Source organism: Centroberyx affinis, unplaced genomic scaffold, assembly GCF_046629955.1.
Source record: "Centroberyx affinis isolate AG114_WGS23_722 - 3 ecotype Tasmania unplaced genomic scaffold, CSIRO-AGI_Caff_v1 ptg000225l_1, whole genome shotgun sequence".
NCBI classification, from domain to species: Eukaryota; Metazoa; Chordata; class Actinopteri; order Beryciformes; family Berycidae; genus Centroberyx; species Centroberyx affinis.
The window spans coordinates 53,132-69,146 of NW_027278912.1; the positions used below are offsets into that span (position 1 = coordinate 53,132).

Here is a 16,015-nt window from a genome sequence, read left to right on the forward strand (position 1 = left end):
TGAAGACGGAGTGCCTTCCCCAAAATTGATGAAAATCCCCGAAAATGAGGACATTGTGTCATTCCTCACCTTGTTCCTAAGGGTTTGGGTTCAGGGTTAAGATTAGGTTTAGGTTAGGGTTAAGCTTAGTTATAGGGTTAGGGTTAGAGGTTTGGGAATGAATGTAATCAATGGCAGTTTCTCACAAGTATAGCAATACACAATAATCTGTGTGTGAGATACATTTGGCACTCCTTGAGGTGTAGAGGTGGGTGTATTCCAGGTTAGTGTTAAGTTACCTTATTTGCTGTAGTTTAAGTGCAATCAATCTGTAGCCCATTGCCATAAATCTTAGGTTCCTTTGTGTGTCCATGTACCGATGTGTGTATTAGTCTATTCCAAGGATGAGTTATAGCAGGTCTTTTATGTGGAGAGCATCCTTTGTGTTGTGCTCTCTCTCATCACACCGCCCCACGACGCCTTTCAGCAACATCAAAGAGCATGTAGATATGAATCACCAAACGCAACTGACTTGAATCTCCTCAAGGATCAAGCGTATTTGCGAATAAACACGGCTGGTAAATGTCGGACCATTGAATCGCACAGTTGCCCATAAAAGCCGTATTGAGAAAATCCGAGGCTTTCTCCTTCAGATGTCAACGAAAGGTTTCTCTTTCCGTTTTTGTCTGAGAGTTAGCTGTGGCAAGCTGTAATTGGCCTCCCATGTTTTCCCGCAGCTTTTTAGCTAATGGAGTCATATAATGGATGCTATTTTGAGCCAAACAATGGTCAGTGTTGTCAGATTCATTGACAAGTGGCTATTAGCAGGGCTAGGCTAATATCTAAGATGCCTTCAAGTGCTGCTTGGTCATCCTATGTCTAACTTTGGAAATCGTATATATGACTTAACATGTATTGTGCTCTTCGCTGGAAATAGAGTACTAACAAAAGTAGTTGGTGGCCGTTTTATTTTAGAAATTAAGTGGCATATGAGTAGAAAATGGGCATTAGGCATGTAATGGATGTTTTTATTCATTTTAGTCAAAAGTTGTCGTACACATACTTTTAACATTAATTTTAACGCTCTTTGCCCCCTAAATGTCACATTTCAGCAACTTTGGCATCACAGAAAGTTCCCACTTTCTCTGTTCTATTTTCCATTTTGTGGAGTCATTCATGTGCACTCCAATTGTAAGTGCTATATTCCCGACAGCACTTTAAGGCAGTTACCTATAGGCCCATTACTGCTGCTGTGCTGTGCAGCCTGCTGATGAAAATGACAAGACAGGAGAAAAAATAGCCCTCGTCCTTTCCAGTCTCTGCCCTCTGTCAGGGAAGGTTCTGCATACTTTCCGATAGCATGTGCATAGTTCTCCCCGCCATAATCAGCATGTAAAAACACAAGCTGTAATTTCCCCCTGTGAAGGCATTGCCTCATGAAAACACACACACATACACACACACGCACACACACTCCATTTCTCTTCACCCTTCCCAGCGTATTAGTGCTAGACAGTGACTTTGTCCTGTTTATATGAGCATGATGGGAGCTGATATCACAGTCCAGTGGAGCAGAGACCCAGACACTATAGCTGCTGTCTGCTTCTCAGAGCCATAAAATCAGAATTATCACTTGGGTTATCTGTTGGAAGTGTTTGACCACAGGTCTGCCTGATTAAAGTGTTATCATCTGTTCCAGTGGGAGAGCTTTACTGAACGGTCCTGGACGGGGGGTTATATGGCATGTATTGATTTATATGGCATGTGGTTGGGAATGATGTTGAGTTCTTACACCGTAGACCTGTTTACAGTAGCTGGTGGTGTCTGGTTTTGTTTTGATCCTAATACTGCCTAATTCAGCAGTTTGGCTTTCTGCTTAAGTTACTGAATGGTGTGTGTGTGTGCATGTGGGATTGGTTTCTTATGCGTGCATGTGTTTATGCCTTGATATTTCCTCCATTTGAACACCTCCTGCCTCTGTGTGTGTGTGTGTGTGTGTGTGTGTGAGTGTGTGTGTATTGGTTTGAGCATATTGGTGTGTGTGCTTCCTGCTGATCCAGCAGTCGGCATGGTAACTACCTAGCAGAACTCCTACAGTAGCCTGCAGGGAGTACATCTTAATCACCAGCCGACTGGTACACACTGTCCACTCAAAACACACGGCCTCCGGGCACAAGATGGCCGACACTCGGCTTATTATGGAAACTGTGGTCTTTCCACAAGGCCCGACAAGGCCGTCAGCCGCTCGCTCGTGTCCATAACTGGCCCTAGATCTGCTCTGGGCAGGGCAAAGCAAACCAATGTCAAAGGTTGTGTTTGGGTAATTTGCCTCAGGGTAACTGCCGTCCTGCCCACCGGAGCTCCCGGTGAAACAGCAGAGCCATTCACTGGAATGAATGCACTCAAGTCTACTCCGTTACTGAGTTATGGGGGCTTGTGCGCTCAACATGGTATAGTGCCACCTACTGGAGGTGCATGAATGAATTTGCTTGCTTACTCTTTCTTTCTTTAGTGTAACATATTGATGCGATAGTGGCACTGACAAACAGTTGGTGTCCATCTCTCTTTATCCCTCGCTGTCTCTGAACATTACTCTCTCATCCCTAATCAGTCTCCTCGGAGCCCCTTGTAACTTTTATGGCTCACCTGTGATAACAGAGCTCCACCCCCGTCTAATGATTGCTTTGGTTTCTCTCACTGTCTACCTGGTCAAGTGTCCATTACCGCTGTCTGTGGGAATGGCTGGTTGGTGGTCTTTGAACTGCTCAGACCCTTAAGCAGATAAATGCAGTCGTTCGAGGAGCTGCTCTCAGTGTGTAAAGTCGGTAATGATAGTGTGTGTGTGTGTGTGTGTGTGTGCTGGTGTCCGTGTCCCCACCCTACTATTGTGTGTCAGGATGAGCGTCCCGCTGGACGGCTGCCACCCGGAGTTACTGCCCTAAACAATGGAATTATACATTGGGATTCAATACACACACACCCACACACACGCACCACTCTATATTTTTCCTAACCGAGTGTGGTGAGGTGACCGATTACAGAAAGTCACACACACATGCACGCATCATGTCATGTGCCTGCAACTATGGCCATTAGAAAATAGGCTGTAACATAGGCTTGTTTTCTTTTTTATACTGATTGACAGCTTATTGACACACTCAATTTGTACAGAGTAGGTTAACAGAGAAAAACAGCTTATTCAGAATTGGTTAACACATTAAAACATCTTATTCAGAATAGGTTAATGGATAAAAACGGCTTTTTCAGAATAGGTTTACAGATGAAAACAGTTTATTCAACATATAATTGATAGTATTTGACAATCTGAGTATGATGAGTACTTGGGAGCTGCATTGGCTCTGATCCCAATACTACAGATACCTCTATATCACTAATGTCTACCTTGCACAGTGTGGGAATGATATTGACCCACTAGCCCCAGTGCAGGTAAGATTATGCAACATAATGGACATGGCAACATAATAGGCCCACTCATTGAATAGATGAAGCTGAGGTCTGTCTATGTAGGTATTTCCTCTGCGAGATGATGTCATGGCACCCTGTGAGCAGTTGTGGTGTCACGGTTCGCGTCGGGCCGTCCGGCTCCGGCGTGGCGGATGGAGACAGGTGGCTGTCCGGCTCCGGCGCAGGAATGCTTTGTCTCCACGCCAGATCATGTCACAGCGGAAGAGTTAGAGCCGCGGTATGAGTTCGCTTCACGCATTATCGCATCTCTGTTCGAGTGCGTTCAAGAAGTTACCGCCCGCGCCAGTACAGGCGTTTTCTAACGCGCGCGAGGCCAAACGCACCTGTCGGCGTCTGAGTTACGATCCAGATAGACTCCCGAGACTTTTATAGCTTCCTCTCTGGCAGCTGTGGGTGTTTGTTTATGACGACTTAATAAATGAAAGCTACATGCTCTCGTTTATGCCCCCCTTAACATCCGATTCTATATCAGACGTGCCCCTTCATCATGTTGATTTATTGTGCTTAATTTGTGGCCGACACCAGAACTGACCTCAGACCGGGAGGCAGAGGTCCTACATGCAGAGTAACACCGATTCACGGTGAGGAAAGAGGAAACGCACACGCACGTTTCGATCAGAGCTATTGCGTGCCAACCCAAAAGAAGAGGCGTCGACCTTTCGACCCGGATATCCGTCCTCCCTCCGTCCTCCCTCCGTCCTAGCCCCCGCTCAGCCTCCGTCACCCCAGGGTGATTTCTAAAGGGCCGTAAAGTTTAACAGCCATGGGAACTTCCTCCACCCGCCCGGCCAGCCCCTCTGCAGTGACGAGCGGCTCTGAAACGTGTCCAGAGAAGCCCGTCATCCCGTCACCGAGGGACTTCGCCCCTTAAAAGGGCCTAATCACGGAAACTGAGGGACTTTCATGTCTTATTTTCTTGAAGGACTTTCCGGAAGAGAGCGCAGGGCGATAATATCCCTCCTCCTCCTTGTCCTCTCTCGCTCTCTCTCTCTCTCTCTCTCTCCCTTTCTCTCTCTCCCTCTGAAGTTCATCAGCCAAGGAGGAATGTGTTCCTTTTTAGATGGGCGGCAATTGTTGGGGGTTTCTCTATAAATAACTTCTTGTCAGCTAGCCAGCCAGGCCGTCCAGCTAGAGCGCCAGAGGGCAGACTGATGCAGTGAGTCTATGAGTTTGGAATACACTAATAACATAACCTAGCTGCAACTTGACACACAGATGTGCAATAACTAACTAGGTTATGAAGGGTTTCATTCCAAAACGCTACACAGCCATTTTAGGGCTAAAAAAATTGCAGTTTCTGTCCTGTAAAACCAAACAATTTTGTAAAACAGTATTCATAACCCATGTGCTTAACTTTCATGCCAGCAATAATTTTTCAGAGAAGACATTTTTGGAGTGGAACTTGTATGTGCATGAAAATATCTCACATTAATAAACATGACCAGCAATCATTTTTCAGAGAAGAACATTTTTTGGAGTGAAACTTGTATGTGCATGAAAATATCTCACATTAATAAACATGACCAGTGTGTCAGCCAGAGCGTCTCACGGAAGCAATGTCGATGGCGTACAACAAGCTGAGCGATATGGCTGGCCCTGATGTTATGACCGGACCCGTTATTAATAGTTCCTACGAAGTGCTACCGACGGGGGTGGGAGAAACCGTAGCGGACGCACAGCACAGTATAAAACCCGTCTCCGGTTTTCAACGTCTTGGAAGAAGAGTCGTGAGCAAGCCAAGATAAGGGAGATGATTTTGCTCTGGTTTTTAATGGGACGCTATTAAAGTAATGTGTTACTAACCCGGAGAAGCTGGCAGGTGCGACTAGCAATTATGTGTTACACTCAGCAGCACAACTTGGCTGTGAGGGAGGGGAAACGGTGCATGTGTCACTGGTAAAGAGGAGCGCTTGGCTCAACCAGATTGCATGAGCTGGCATATCTGGATTGCGAAAGTTAATATCCTGACTGTGTGTCATTCTTTCCTTGGTAGTCTGTATTTATTTCCATTGAATCCTATGAGTTGTCAACTTGTCCAACCTGAAGTTTGGCTGAATACATGCGGCACCTTTTGATATTTGACCTGATCTAAACCCCCAGTAGAGATTAGAACACATTGCTTAGTCCTGTCCAAAGTCCGTCCTAAGCTTCTGACCCGCCGTGTTACGATTTCTCTCTCCCCATTGGATGCTTTGCTTATCCAAAGGACAATGGTGAACATTTGCAGCGACCCTGGGTCCCTATTGGCCGTCTTTACGAGATAGCCCTAATGGTTTACACAGCTCGTATATCACAGCAGTAACAGTTGCACTGTGGATAAGCAGGCAGGAGGATGTTGACGGCCAGTGTTTGTGTAATTGAACACCGCAGGCTCTCAGAGCCACTAAAGCATCCTTTGTAAACACCGTTTGTTGATGTTAAGGCAGTGACTGATTGCAGATGGCTGCATTCACTCGTGGCCTTGATAAATTCTGTTTTCCTGTGTGTGTGTGTGTGGGTGTGTGTTGGCGTTATGGAGTGTTTATTTGTTTGAAGTGCACATAGGAGGACTTCTCATTATAGGCCTGTGTGTGTGTGTGTGCTTGTGCTCACAGTCATGTCACTAATTAGAAACTTACTTTATTCTCCTCTCCCACATTCTGTGAATGAGTGGGTGTTGAATGGGGCATTATGGGTAGGCACTGTAATTAATGGCTACCTCACCCTCTTCTTCCTCGTTCTCCTCTCTCTCTCTTTCTTTCTCTCTCTCTCTCTTTCTTTCTTTCTTTCATTCTCTCTCTCTGCACCTCCTCCCCCCCCCCCCCCCCCCCACCAGTTTCTGGCTTATTATCATTAGTCGCATTCCATCAGTTCTCATGGAGCACTGAGGCTTGCAGGCACTTGTTTGTGGCGATTTCCCTTGCTGTTTTCCCTCTCTAGCTCACTCCTTTTCCCCCCTTTCACCATTGTCTTCCTATACCCCCATTTCTGTCCGCTTATGTCACTCTGCCAGCTTTACACTTCAAATATCTCCCTTACCCTCTGGCCCCCTCCCTGTCGTTCTCTTTCTCTGTCTCTCCCAGAATGTAGGGTAGCTGAATTGGAAATGAGCGAAAGGGTTGACTCAATGAAGCAGATGATGGCTCAATTGAATGTGCTTCTCAGGAATGCTCCGTTGTGTTGTCGAGTCTGTTGGCTCGGGCCCAGTCCATTTGTAGCGGGATGAGGTCGGTGGCCTACAGGGAGTCTACCCTGCTGGTCCTGTCCATCTGCTATAGGCACCATGACTACCTGTCATCTGAAGAATAAATGAGGGACTTGTCTGATTCTCATTCTTACATGACTTATATCTTACATGACTTATATGTGTACTATACAGTCTTAGCCCATAGACTTTATTTTGGCTAATTGACCTGTATATGTTGTTTGAATACTTGGATCTTACCATAGGAAATGCGTTAACCTCCCATTATTTCTACAGACAGTGCTGGAAAAAGGTGGAGTCCATTACTTAAAAGTGATGGAACATTACATTCATATAAACCAATTAGAAGCACACATTTCCTCCCTTCTCCTCCTATCAAACTGATACCTTAGGCTCGCTAAAGTGACGGGAAAAAAAACTACTTTCAACCGGAGGCAAAATGTGATTTTCAAAGTGAGGGAATTGAATCAGGAGTCCATTCTCTTGTTCTCATGTGTCTCAAACTCTGAATGAAGTTGAGCCTGATTGGATTATTCACTGCAGGAAAGGGACACCTCTGCCAACTGAAATTGGCAAGAGCGAGGGCGGCCCAGTTTACTGTAGATTTTGACGTTTTTTTTATTTGTAGATTTTAGTGAATAGCAAGTAAAGATAGATGAGGAACTGCCCGACCTGTTGCTCTTAGATGAGGAGAGTGATGGCCTGCAAATTTTCCAAAGTCCCCCCCCCCCCCCCATTCCCAAGTCTAGCGCTGCGACCCACGGCAGGGTATTATGCAGCTTCCAGAAACCATTGGCCTGGGGAGGAAGCAGGAGAAGCTGCTCCGGTGTTTCTCTGAGTTAACATGCCAGTCATAGCTCTGCTCCATTAGGCTCCGGACCGGGGCCTTCTCAGGATTATCTGGACAGGGTTATAAAGCGCCTTTACACCAGAGTCGTGACACGCTGACTAACATGGTTCATAGCTGAACATAACTCTGAGTAATGGAAACTTGTTCCCCTCAAAGGTCAAAGGACAAAGTCTGTCTTTTGGTTTAGATTTGATGTTTTCAACATTGGAGTAATGTTCCGTCACTGAAGCATCAATCAGCCCTACTTAGCCTTTGGGCCTGGCTAGCCTGTACAGGAGCCGAAATTAGTTCTACATGAACATGCAATCAAGTAGACAAAAAATATTTTTTTTTAAGGAAGTGGCTAATGAGGGGGTTCAGATGTAAGTTACGTCAGGTTGAAATTATACAGATAACGATAATTATTATTATGCTCCAGTAAATGTTTTTTTTTCCCCTCTTGCTTTTCATGTTTGGCCTCTTGCCAGGCCTTTACCCTCATTCCCACATAGATTGCCGCCAACAAAGCGAGCTCTCTAAATGCTCCCAGTGTAGCAGGGAAAGAGGTGTGTGTTTGTGTGTGTTTGTGTGTGTGTGTACACTTGTGGCTAGGATTGGTCTGTTGAACGGGGTGAATAGTGTCTTTTTCAGTCTGTCTCCGTCTTTCTTTCCCAACCTCCCCCCGCATAGACCCACTGGAGACCCGCCTGAACTGGTAGGAGATAATCCTACTTCCGTGCCAATGATGAAGAGAATGATGGGTCGGGGGGTGGGGGAGGTAGAGAATAAGTCGGGAGGGGAGGTAGAGAGAAAGAAGGGGGAGAATGAGGGAGCTAATGTGTGTGGGGGGGGGGGGAGAAGAGAGGAGGTATGGAGAGAAAAAAGGAGAAGGGAGTGTAATTTAATAGTAATAGCTAGAGGAGGTATACAGTACTTTGCAAAATAAAACAGATTCAGGCGACTGAACAAGAGAAATCCCCCCCACTTTACTCACTCATGCCATCCTCTTTTACCTCACAGCAACTTGTGAATCTGCCTTGGACTCTGAAAGTGTTTTGTACCTTGTATCCTAGCAATGACGAAGGATTGTGTACTGGGGCAGAGTGTGTGTGGTACTGAAAGCCCTCTTAGACTGACACTACTTGACTTGGCTTCTGCTAAGGGCTTCCCTATCCACAGAAACGGATGTGGCCGGCCAAAAACAGGTCTGACAGGAATTTCAATGGGAACGAGCTTCCCATGGCTTTCAGTGGACTGCGATGATGTCAAAAAAGATACAAGGTGCCTGTCTTTGCAGCGAAGACGCAGCCTTGCGGTTGATCTGTGTGTGTTTTTGGGGTGAGATTTTCATCTCTGCGCTTGGTACCCTAACTCATACTTGGTGTCTTAAGTTTACTGACATGTCATCTCTTCTCTTTGTGTCGCAGGTTGTGTCCAGAAGGATGTGTTTTTAAACCCGAGCTGCTGGGAGGTCAAGAGGTGACATGCCTCTGTAACACACCGCTGGAAACAAATGGTGAGCCGATGTCAGGTGTCAGATAATACTTTATTATGCTCAAGGAGTTCCTCTCAGATTGTTTAAACAAATGAATACCGCTTAGTGTAGTCATAGATTCTAATAATAGAAAGGGTTTAGTGTTTCTTATCTAACCTCGATAGTTTTATGTGTTAACCATACATGGTTAATTCCTAGAGGGGACACAGGCTTTTGTAGCAACATCAGGTGGTAAATGTCAAAGGTGAAAGTTTGCACTCTCTTTCAGGACTGCTCAGCAGTAGTACAACAGGATTGTACGGGATCATTTTTCTTGGCCTATATACTATTAGTGAAAGAGTATACAGTTCTTCTAGTGCAGTGGTTCTCAAAGTGTGGCCCAGGGGTCCTTGAGGGGGTTCCAGAGGGTCCACAGCAAAATGAGGCATAGTTTTATTTCACTCATTTAATTCACTTGAATTTATCCCAATTAGGGAATGTATAAGAATGACTATTGTAATCACACAATACACTCTCACCACTACAATGTAGACAGTTGTACAATTCAGTGCTAAATCAACAACAACAAAAATCTTCCCATATGGGTCCATGGGACTAAATTTTATGAAACGGGGGTCCCAGGTCTATTGTGTGTCTACCTGGGGATCTGTGACATGAAAACATTTGAGAAGCCCTGTTCTAGTAAACATAGATATCCTTTGTAAAACCCTGTCCTGTCGTCTGTCCCTCAGATCTGTTGCCATGCCTCCGGGGACGGTGCGTTGTGTTTCAGTGTCGGCAGTCCGAACCCTGCTGTCTCTGCTGCTGCTAGCTGTCAACTGGCCTTTCACCTCTTTGCCCTGTGGTGTCGTCCTCGGGTTCTCCCCCTCCAGCCCGTATCCCACCTTCACCCGGAATGACACCCTGTTTGAACACTTGGCCCTCCATCCAGACCCTGGTGTGGGCCGGGTGTACGTCGGGGCCCGGGATCGCCTATTCCAACTGGACCGTTTCCTCCAGACTGAACTCCAGGACGACACCGGTCCGGTCACAGACAGCCGCGAGTGCTTGCCCCCGGTAACCGAGAGCAACTGCCCTCAGGCTAGGGTCACCAGCAATCACAACAAGCTCCTATTGGTGAACCCTTACTCCATGGAACTTATTACCTGTGGTAGCGTCAACCAAGGGATTTGCCAGAAACGTAGTCTGGATTCTGTGGTTAAGGTGCTTTTCTCCACCGAGAGGCCGGTGGACACTCAGTACGTGGCGGCTAACCACCCCAACGTGAGCACCGTGGGACTTGTGGTCCGCTCTCGTCCCGACAGGCAGCCGGTGCTGTTCGTGGGGCGGGGTTACACCAGCAGCCACCCGCCCATCTCCACGCGAAACCTCGCCCAGGAGCCGGTCTTCTCCTACGAGGAGACCGCCAAGTTGGCCGTGGCTGGCCGCCTCTCGGAATACGACCACCATTTTGTGGCTTCTTTCGCCCACCGCCAGCACGTCTACTTCCTCTTCTACCGGCGGGACCTAAAGTCGCAGTCGCGCGAGTACCGCACCTACGTCTCTCGGGTGTGTTTGGACGACCAGGCCTACTACTCGTACGTGGAGGTGCCCTTGACCTGCCGCTCCAGCGCGGGTAAAGTCTACAGCCTCCTCCAAGCCGTCCGACTCGGGCTCCCCAAGGACGGAGTTGTGACTGAAGGGCCGGAGATCCTTCTGGCCGTCTTCTCCACTCGTTCGACTTCATCGACTCGCCCCAGCGAGGACTCGGCCCTCTGCATGTTCAACCTCGAAGATCTGGACCACAGGATTAACTCCACCAGAGACCTGTGCTACACACAGATGGGTAAAGAAGCAGGGGGAGAAGCGGCCTACATTGAGTACGAAGTCAAATCCAACTGTGCCAACCTGCCAGCGGTGAGTGAAATAGATTGGGTCTGCTTGGTTCTATGGTTACTTGTTGTCAAGCCTTTTTTTTCTACAGTTATCATAGCTAGTTTTCTCAATTCAGGTTGAGCTCTCTGAGACACAAACATTAAATTCAACAACTTCGCGCGTCAGAATGTCAATTTTTGACATAATTTATTCAACAGAACATTTTTCAATTCAATGGTTCAATATGAGCATGGCAAATTCAAATATCTTTCCATAATTGGGTTTGTGAATCGCAGGTCAGTAGTTTGAGTTGCCAGAATGGTTCTGAAAATCTTGAGTGGGGGAAAGTGAAGGTGAATGGGCCATCCTCCCCCCTCCCTTAATAACTAGCATTGAGGTATCCTTGAGCAAGACACTTAACCCACAATTACCCCAGTGGAGCTGCTCAGTGGTCAACAGACTGTACAAGACAGCAGTTTTACTGGTCCACTCCCATGTATGAGTGTGTGTTATTGTGTGGCTGTGAAGCATATTTAGCAGACCTTCCGGCAAAAATAAAGGTAAAAACCTGTGCCATTGTTTTGAAGAAAGTACATTTTCTTTCCCTGCATGAAAAATTCAGCATAGACTGAGGGCAAAGAAGAACAGAGTGAAACAGTTGCTAAATAACTCAATATACTTATTGACATTCTCCTCCTTGGTTTCATTGTTCTGTTTACAAAAGAACATGCCGTCCTGTTTTATTTATTTTTTTTATTTTTTTTATGGTTTTTTTTCAACATAAGTGATTTTTTTTTCTGGGTTGCCTGTATCAAGTAAAAGCTTTCATTGCTGGTGCCATGCATCTGAAGCTTTCCAGGGCCACTCGCTTCCAGCAAAGTGACCTCTGTATCAGAGAGGGAATGAAATTTAATTTGACATTTTTGTAACAGACAAATGTAATCCTCTAGTGGAGGGATCGAATTAGATTGGCCCTCTCGTAACACCACCGTAGCTTTGGAAATCTCAGTTTTGTGTGTGTCTGTTTGTGTGTATATGTACTTGGACGTCTGATTTAAATTCATCTAAATGCATATACATCATTGTGTGTACTGGTGTGTGCTTCTCAGCTAGTTTGGCATGCAGTGCAGTGACCCACAGTGCATTTACTGATCCATCCTCGATCATCACGGCCTCATGTTGAGAGGACGCAGAACAAGCGCTGACCCTTGAACCCGGGCTGCTGTGCTCAACAGATTGGCTCGGGGGGGGAAAAGCTAGTGTGGGCAGCGTAATTTAATAGGATCGCTGGTCAGGGAGGGATCGATCGGCGGCATTAGACGTACTTAGCGGGAGGGGGCAACGTTTAACGAGGCCTGACAAGGACGGATAAAGTCACGACAGCCGACGACGAGGCTGGGAAGAAGAGAGAGAGAGAGGGAGTAAGAGATTAAGGGATGGAGATGCATAGTGGTGCAACAGAATGAAGAGCAAAGAGAGGAAGAAAAGGAGAAGGGGCAAGACGGGTGGGGTAGGAAGTGGAAGGGATTGAGATATGAATGCAAGATTTAGAAAATAAAAGTGACTAAAGGGACATCAAAGCAAACTGTGTAGAACAGATGGTATAATGTTGTAGTGAATGGCACGAGAGGAACAATGATTAGGGAGCTGGATCTGACAAAGAGATTTGCAGTGTGATTAAGATCCCTGTACCAAAACAACACCCAAAGCAGCCCTCATCCCTCCAGAGCCTCTGCCAGGACGGTCCATCTGCCCCAGCACCAGACAGAGTGATGGTAGCTCACGCGAGGGTGAAGTTGTTGTGAACATGCTTAAGTATTGATGGATTCAGGACTCCAGCCAATATGCAACTTTGCATGTGGCATGGCTATAGCAATTTCTTCTCATTAGTTAACGACCTCATGGTTATTACTGCCATCAGCCTTTATAGACAGCTATTCAGATGATTGCAGTCCAGTGATTGCATGCTCGTAAACATGTGTGTCATCAGCCAATGTAAATACAGGCTAATCTCACTGGCTAGTGATACACTAGCCTTTAGGCTTCCAGGCCGTGCTCCTAGACTGGACGTCAACCCTGCCATTAACTTAGTATTTCAGCAGTCAAAAGTTTGGGGTTATTCTCAGCACGCATTATCCATGCTTAGTTTGTTCTAATGGATGGGTTCCCATGTTGTGGACAAAGCAGGCCATAGTAACTATCCTTCACTCCTCGTGATTTAACTTGATCAATAGCCCAGTGAGGCCAGTATATAGCTGCTGTCATTTTAGTTTGGTCACTATTTAGCCAAGTAATCACAACTAAGCTTTGCGTCGGCTAATTTTAGTGTGGTGGCAACAATGGCAAGACATGTAAGTGGTAGTCAGGTTGTATGCATGTTAGGTAGTGATGTAGTTCAGTTGTACTGCCATCCCAGCGGTATCTATTTTAAAGAGTTGGCCAAATAAGGAGCCCATTCATAACAAGCCAGCCAACTACATTAAATCCCTCAAAACAAGTAGCCATCAACAGTCAGAGCTCTCAGGTTCATTGCCTCCACTTCCTATTGTTATGATTACCAGTGATGAGGCAATGACCTTGCTTTCAAATGTTCTCGTGGAAAAATAAATCGTGCGGAACAAAAAAAACAACAACCCCACTGCCAGAGCAAAGAGTGTCCGTTGCCAAACTGTGAAAGCAAAAACAAATTCTCTGTAAGCTTTGAAGCACCGAGAGCAGAGGTTGCTGGATTCTTGCAATAGTTTCCCCCTCACCTCCAACCCCATCCACAGTAAATCTTGCTGGGATTTTACAGACCACAATAGGAATACTGCAATTGTATTTTTGGTGCCTGTCTTACTTGCTGAGCAATCGATAATGACAATTCATTTATCAGGCAGTACAAAGCAGGCAGCATAGTTTTCATTTCACCTGTCATTTAGCGTGTGCAGCTGAGCTTCTGTTGTGGATTTTGTGCAGAAGTAATTGACTGATCGATTGCAAGCTATATAAACTCTGCTGTTTGTTATAGGGAGACTGGAGAGGTTGCTAAATTTTACATTTGTTTTGTCAAGCTGCATCTTCACGTTGCCCTGAACACTACACGTTGCGTGTCTGTACCCTGATTTCCCATCCTCTCCCTCCCCGCTACTAGAATACCCTGGACGCCTACCCCTGCGGGTCGGACCACACCCCCAGCCCGATGGCCAGCCGGAAGGCCGTGGAAGCCGAGACCATACTGGACAGCCCGTCCGCCCGTCTCACCGCTGTGGCCGTCAGCGTGAGGGCGGGACATACCATCGCCTTCCTGGGGGACTCCAAGGGGAACCTGCACAAGGTAACGGGCCGTCGCGGATCAAAAACAGGGTGTCAGTCTGGCTTTGCGTTCTGGTGTATTTCAGTACGGCATTTTCTGAGCGTTCAAGCACACACGCATACAAAAACACTAACATGGCACAGTTTATGTTTGATAAGTGTGATGCTATGTAGAGATTGTGTTCATGCTGCAGGGAAGTTTGACAGAATAGAACTTGCGTCATCATTTTCATATGCAGACCCTATTCGTGTAACATGAAGTACGCCTTGAATATTTCTCATATAACTGTAATCCCATTACCTGCAGAGACATGGCAGCCAACCAGACAAACAGACATTCAGTTCAACCCATTTCTCAGTACACCTCCAGACCCCAGCAGCTCTCTATTCCCACGCCAACAAGTGGAGGACTGAAATAGCCTCACTGTGTAGCAGGAGGCAGGCTGAACTCCAGAAATAATGTGTGGGAGCAGAGTCGCTCCTGGTAGCTAATGGCATCTATTACTATGTTTCTGTCTAACTGTTATAGGAATACACTAGGTTTTTGGGAGATTTTTCCACTTGGTCAACTTACCCGTTAAGTGATGAGAACACAGACACCAAAATCACGCTGTCCAAAGATGAAAACAAAAAATTGCACTTGGCGATACTCTAATATACCATCTAATTTGCAAAAAACTGCTTGGATGGAAACCCAGCTTATCTCAAATAAGCCCGGAGTGAGTTTGCTTTTCTGTGGATTGACCAGATAACAGTTACAGAGCTTTACAGTTTGTGTGTTTATCAGTACACAGAGTGAGTCTGTTTTTCTCTCCTCTTTTCGTTGGCCCTTCTTTACCGTCTCACTGTGTTATTGTCCGATCCGGGTTTATTTATTTTTTTGTCCGTCTTTTCTAAGACGTCGGCGGGGTATTCCTTTGCTGTGGTCTGTCAGAGCCACAATAGGGCAGAGGAAGTGGTAGGATGTAACCTCTTCGTAGAAAATAGAGTGTGTAAACAAATACTGGCACCGCTGTTTCCCACTCGCTATATGGGGTTAATCCTGCCTCCACTGGGTGCCACTTAACCAGAAACGCATCACAGGGTCTATCCCATTCAGAGTGAACAGCCCCTCAAAGCATTAGGCTGTGTACGGCGTCCCAACATATCGCTCGAGTCATGCGAGGCCCGGTGTGAAACGGCGATGCGCCGAACGGCCCCGTCAGTCTGATTTCCGAGGTGCCGCGGATGGGTGCGGGGGTCACGGTGGGGGTCACGGCGGGGTCACTTATAGCAGGGTCCCTCTGGGTTCAGACGGGGGTCGGGGTAAAGCCCGGTCAGAGAGGAGGCGCGAGGAATGTGCTGTTGTTATGGACAGAACATGGGAGAAAGGCAGATTTCAAATGTAAAATGACTTCTTGTTACATAGATTTTTCTGTTACAGCACCCAAATTGGTGATGCATACATCCAGTACATCCACCCAGAGAAAGACAACTTTTCTACCATTTCTCATCGAAGCCACAGATACAGGCCAATGTGTATCCCCCAAAACATAAAAATATGGAAGATAGATGCAGAGCCTTATCTATCCTACTCAGCCAGAAAGTGAATAGAGCAATACACTTGCAGCGAAGCCTCTTGATATTGGGTGTCCGTAGCTCGTAAGCACGCTCTCAAACAGTTGGCTCTTTGTGTCCTTTTTTTTTTTTCTCAATGGTTGCTTGTGGTTGAGGCCCCTGCACAAGCAGAATTAGCACAATGACACCCATTAACAGTATTTTTACACAGTTACATACCACGGAGCCAGCTCAACCTCCAGCCGTACATCATCATGCCCCAGCTAACGGAGCTCCGTGCTTCGGCTCTTTGTTGTGCACAGTCATCGCTGACTGGTAAACACATGCGATTCCGAAC

General features: G+C 46.5%; 1 protein-coding gene across 1 annotated transcript in view; it reads left to right on the forward strand.

Annotated features, from left to right (window-relative positions):
* Positions 1-16,015, forward strand: part of LOC139663455 (plexin-B1-like) — a 78,330-nt gene that overhangs the window by 34,413 nt on the left and 27,902 nt on the right. Inside the window, exons 3-5 of the mRNA XM_071542137.1 lie at positions 8,906-8,994; positions 9,705-10,869; positions 13,961-14,143. Coding sequence (XP_071398238.1) covers positions 9,715-10,869; positions 13,961-14,143 — 1,338 coding nt within the window. The 5' untranslated portion in view covers positions 8,906-8,994; positions 9,705-9,714. The remainder of the gene's footprint in view (positions 1-8,905; positions 8,995-9,704; positions 10,870-13,960; positions 14,144-16,015) is intronic.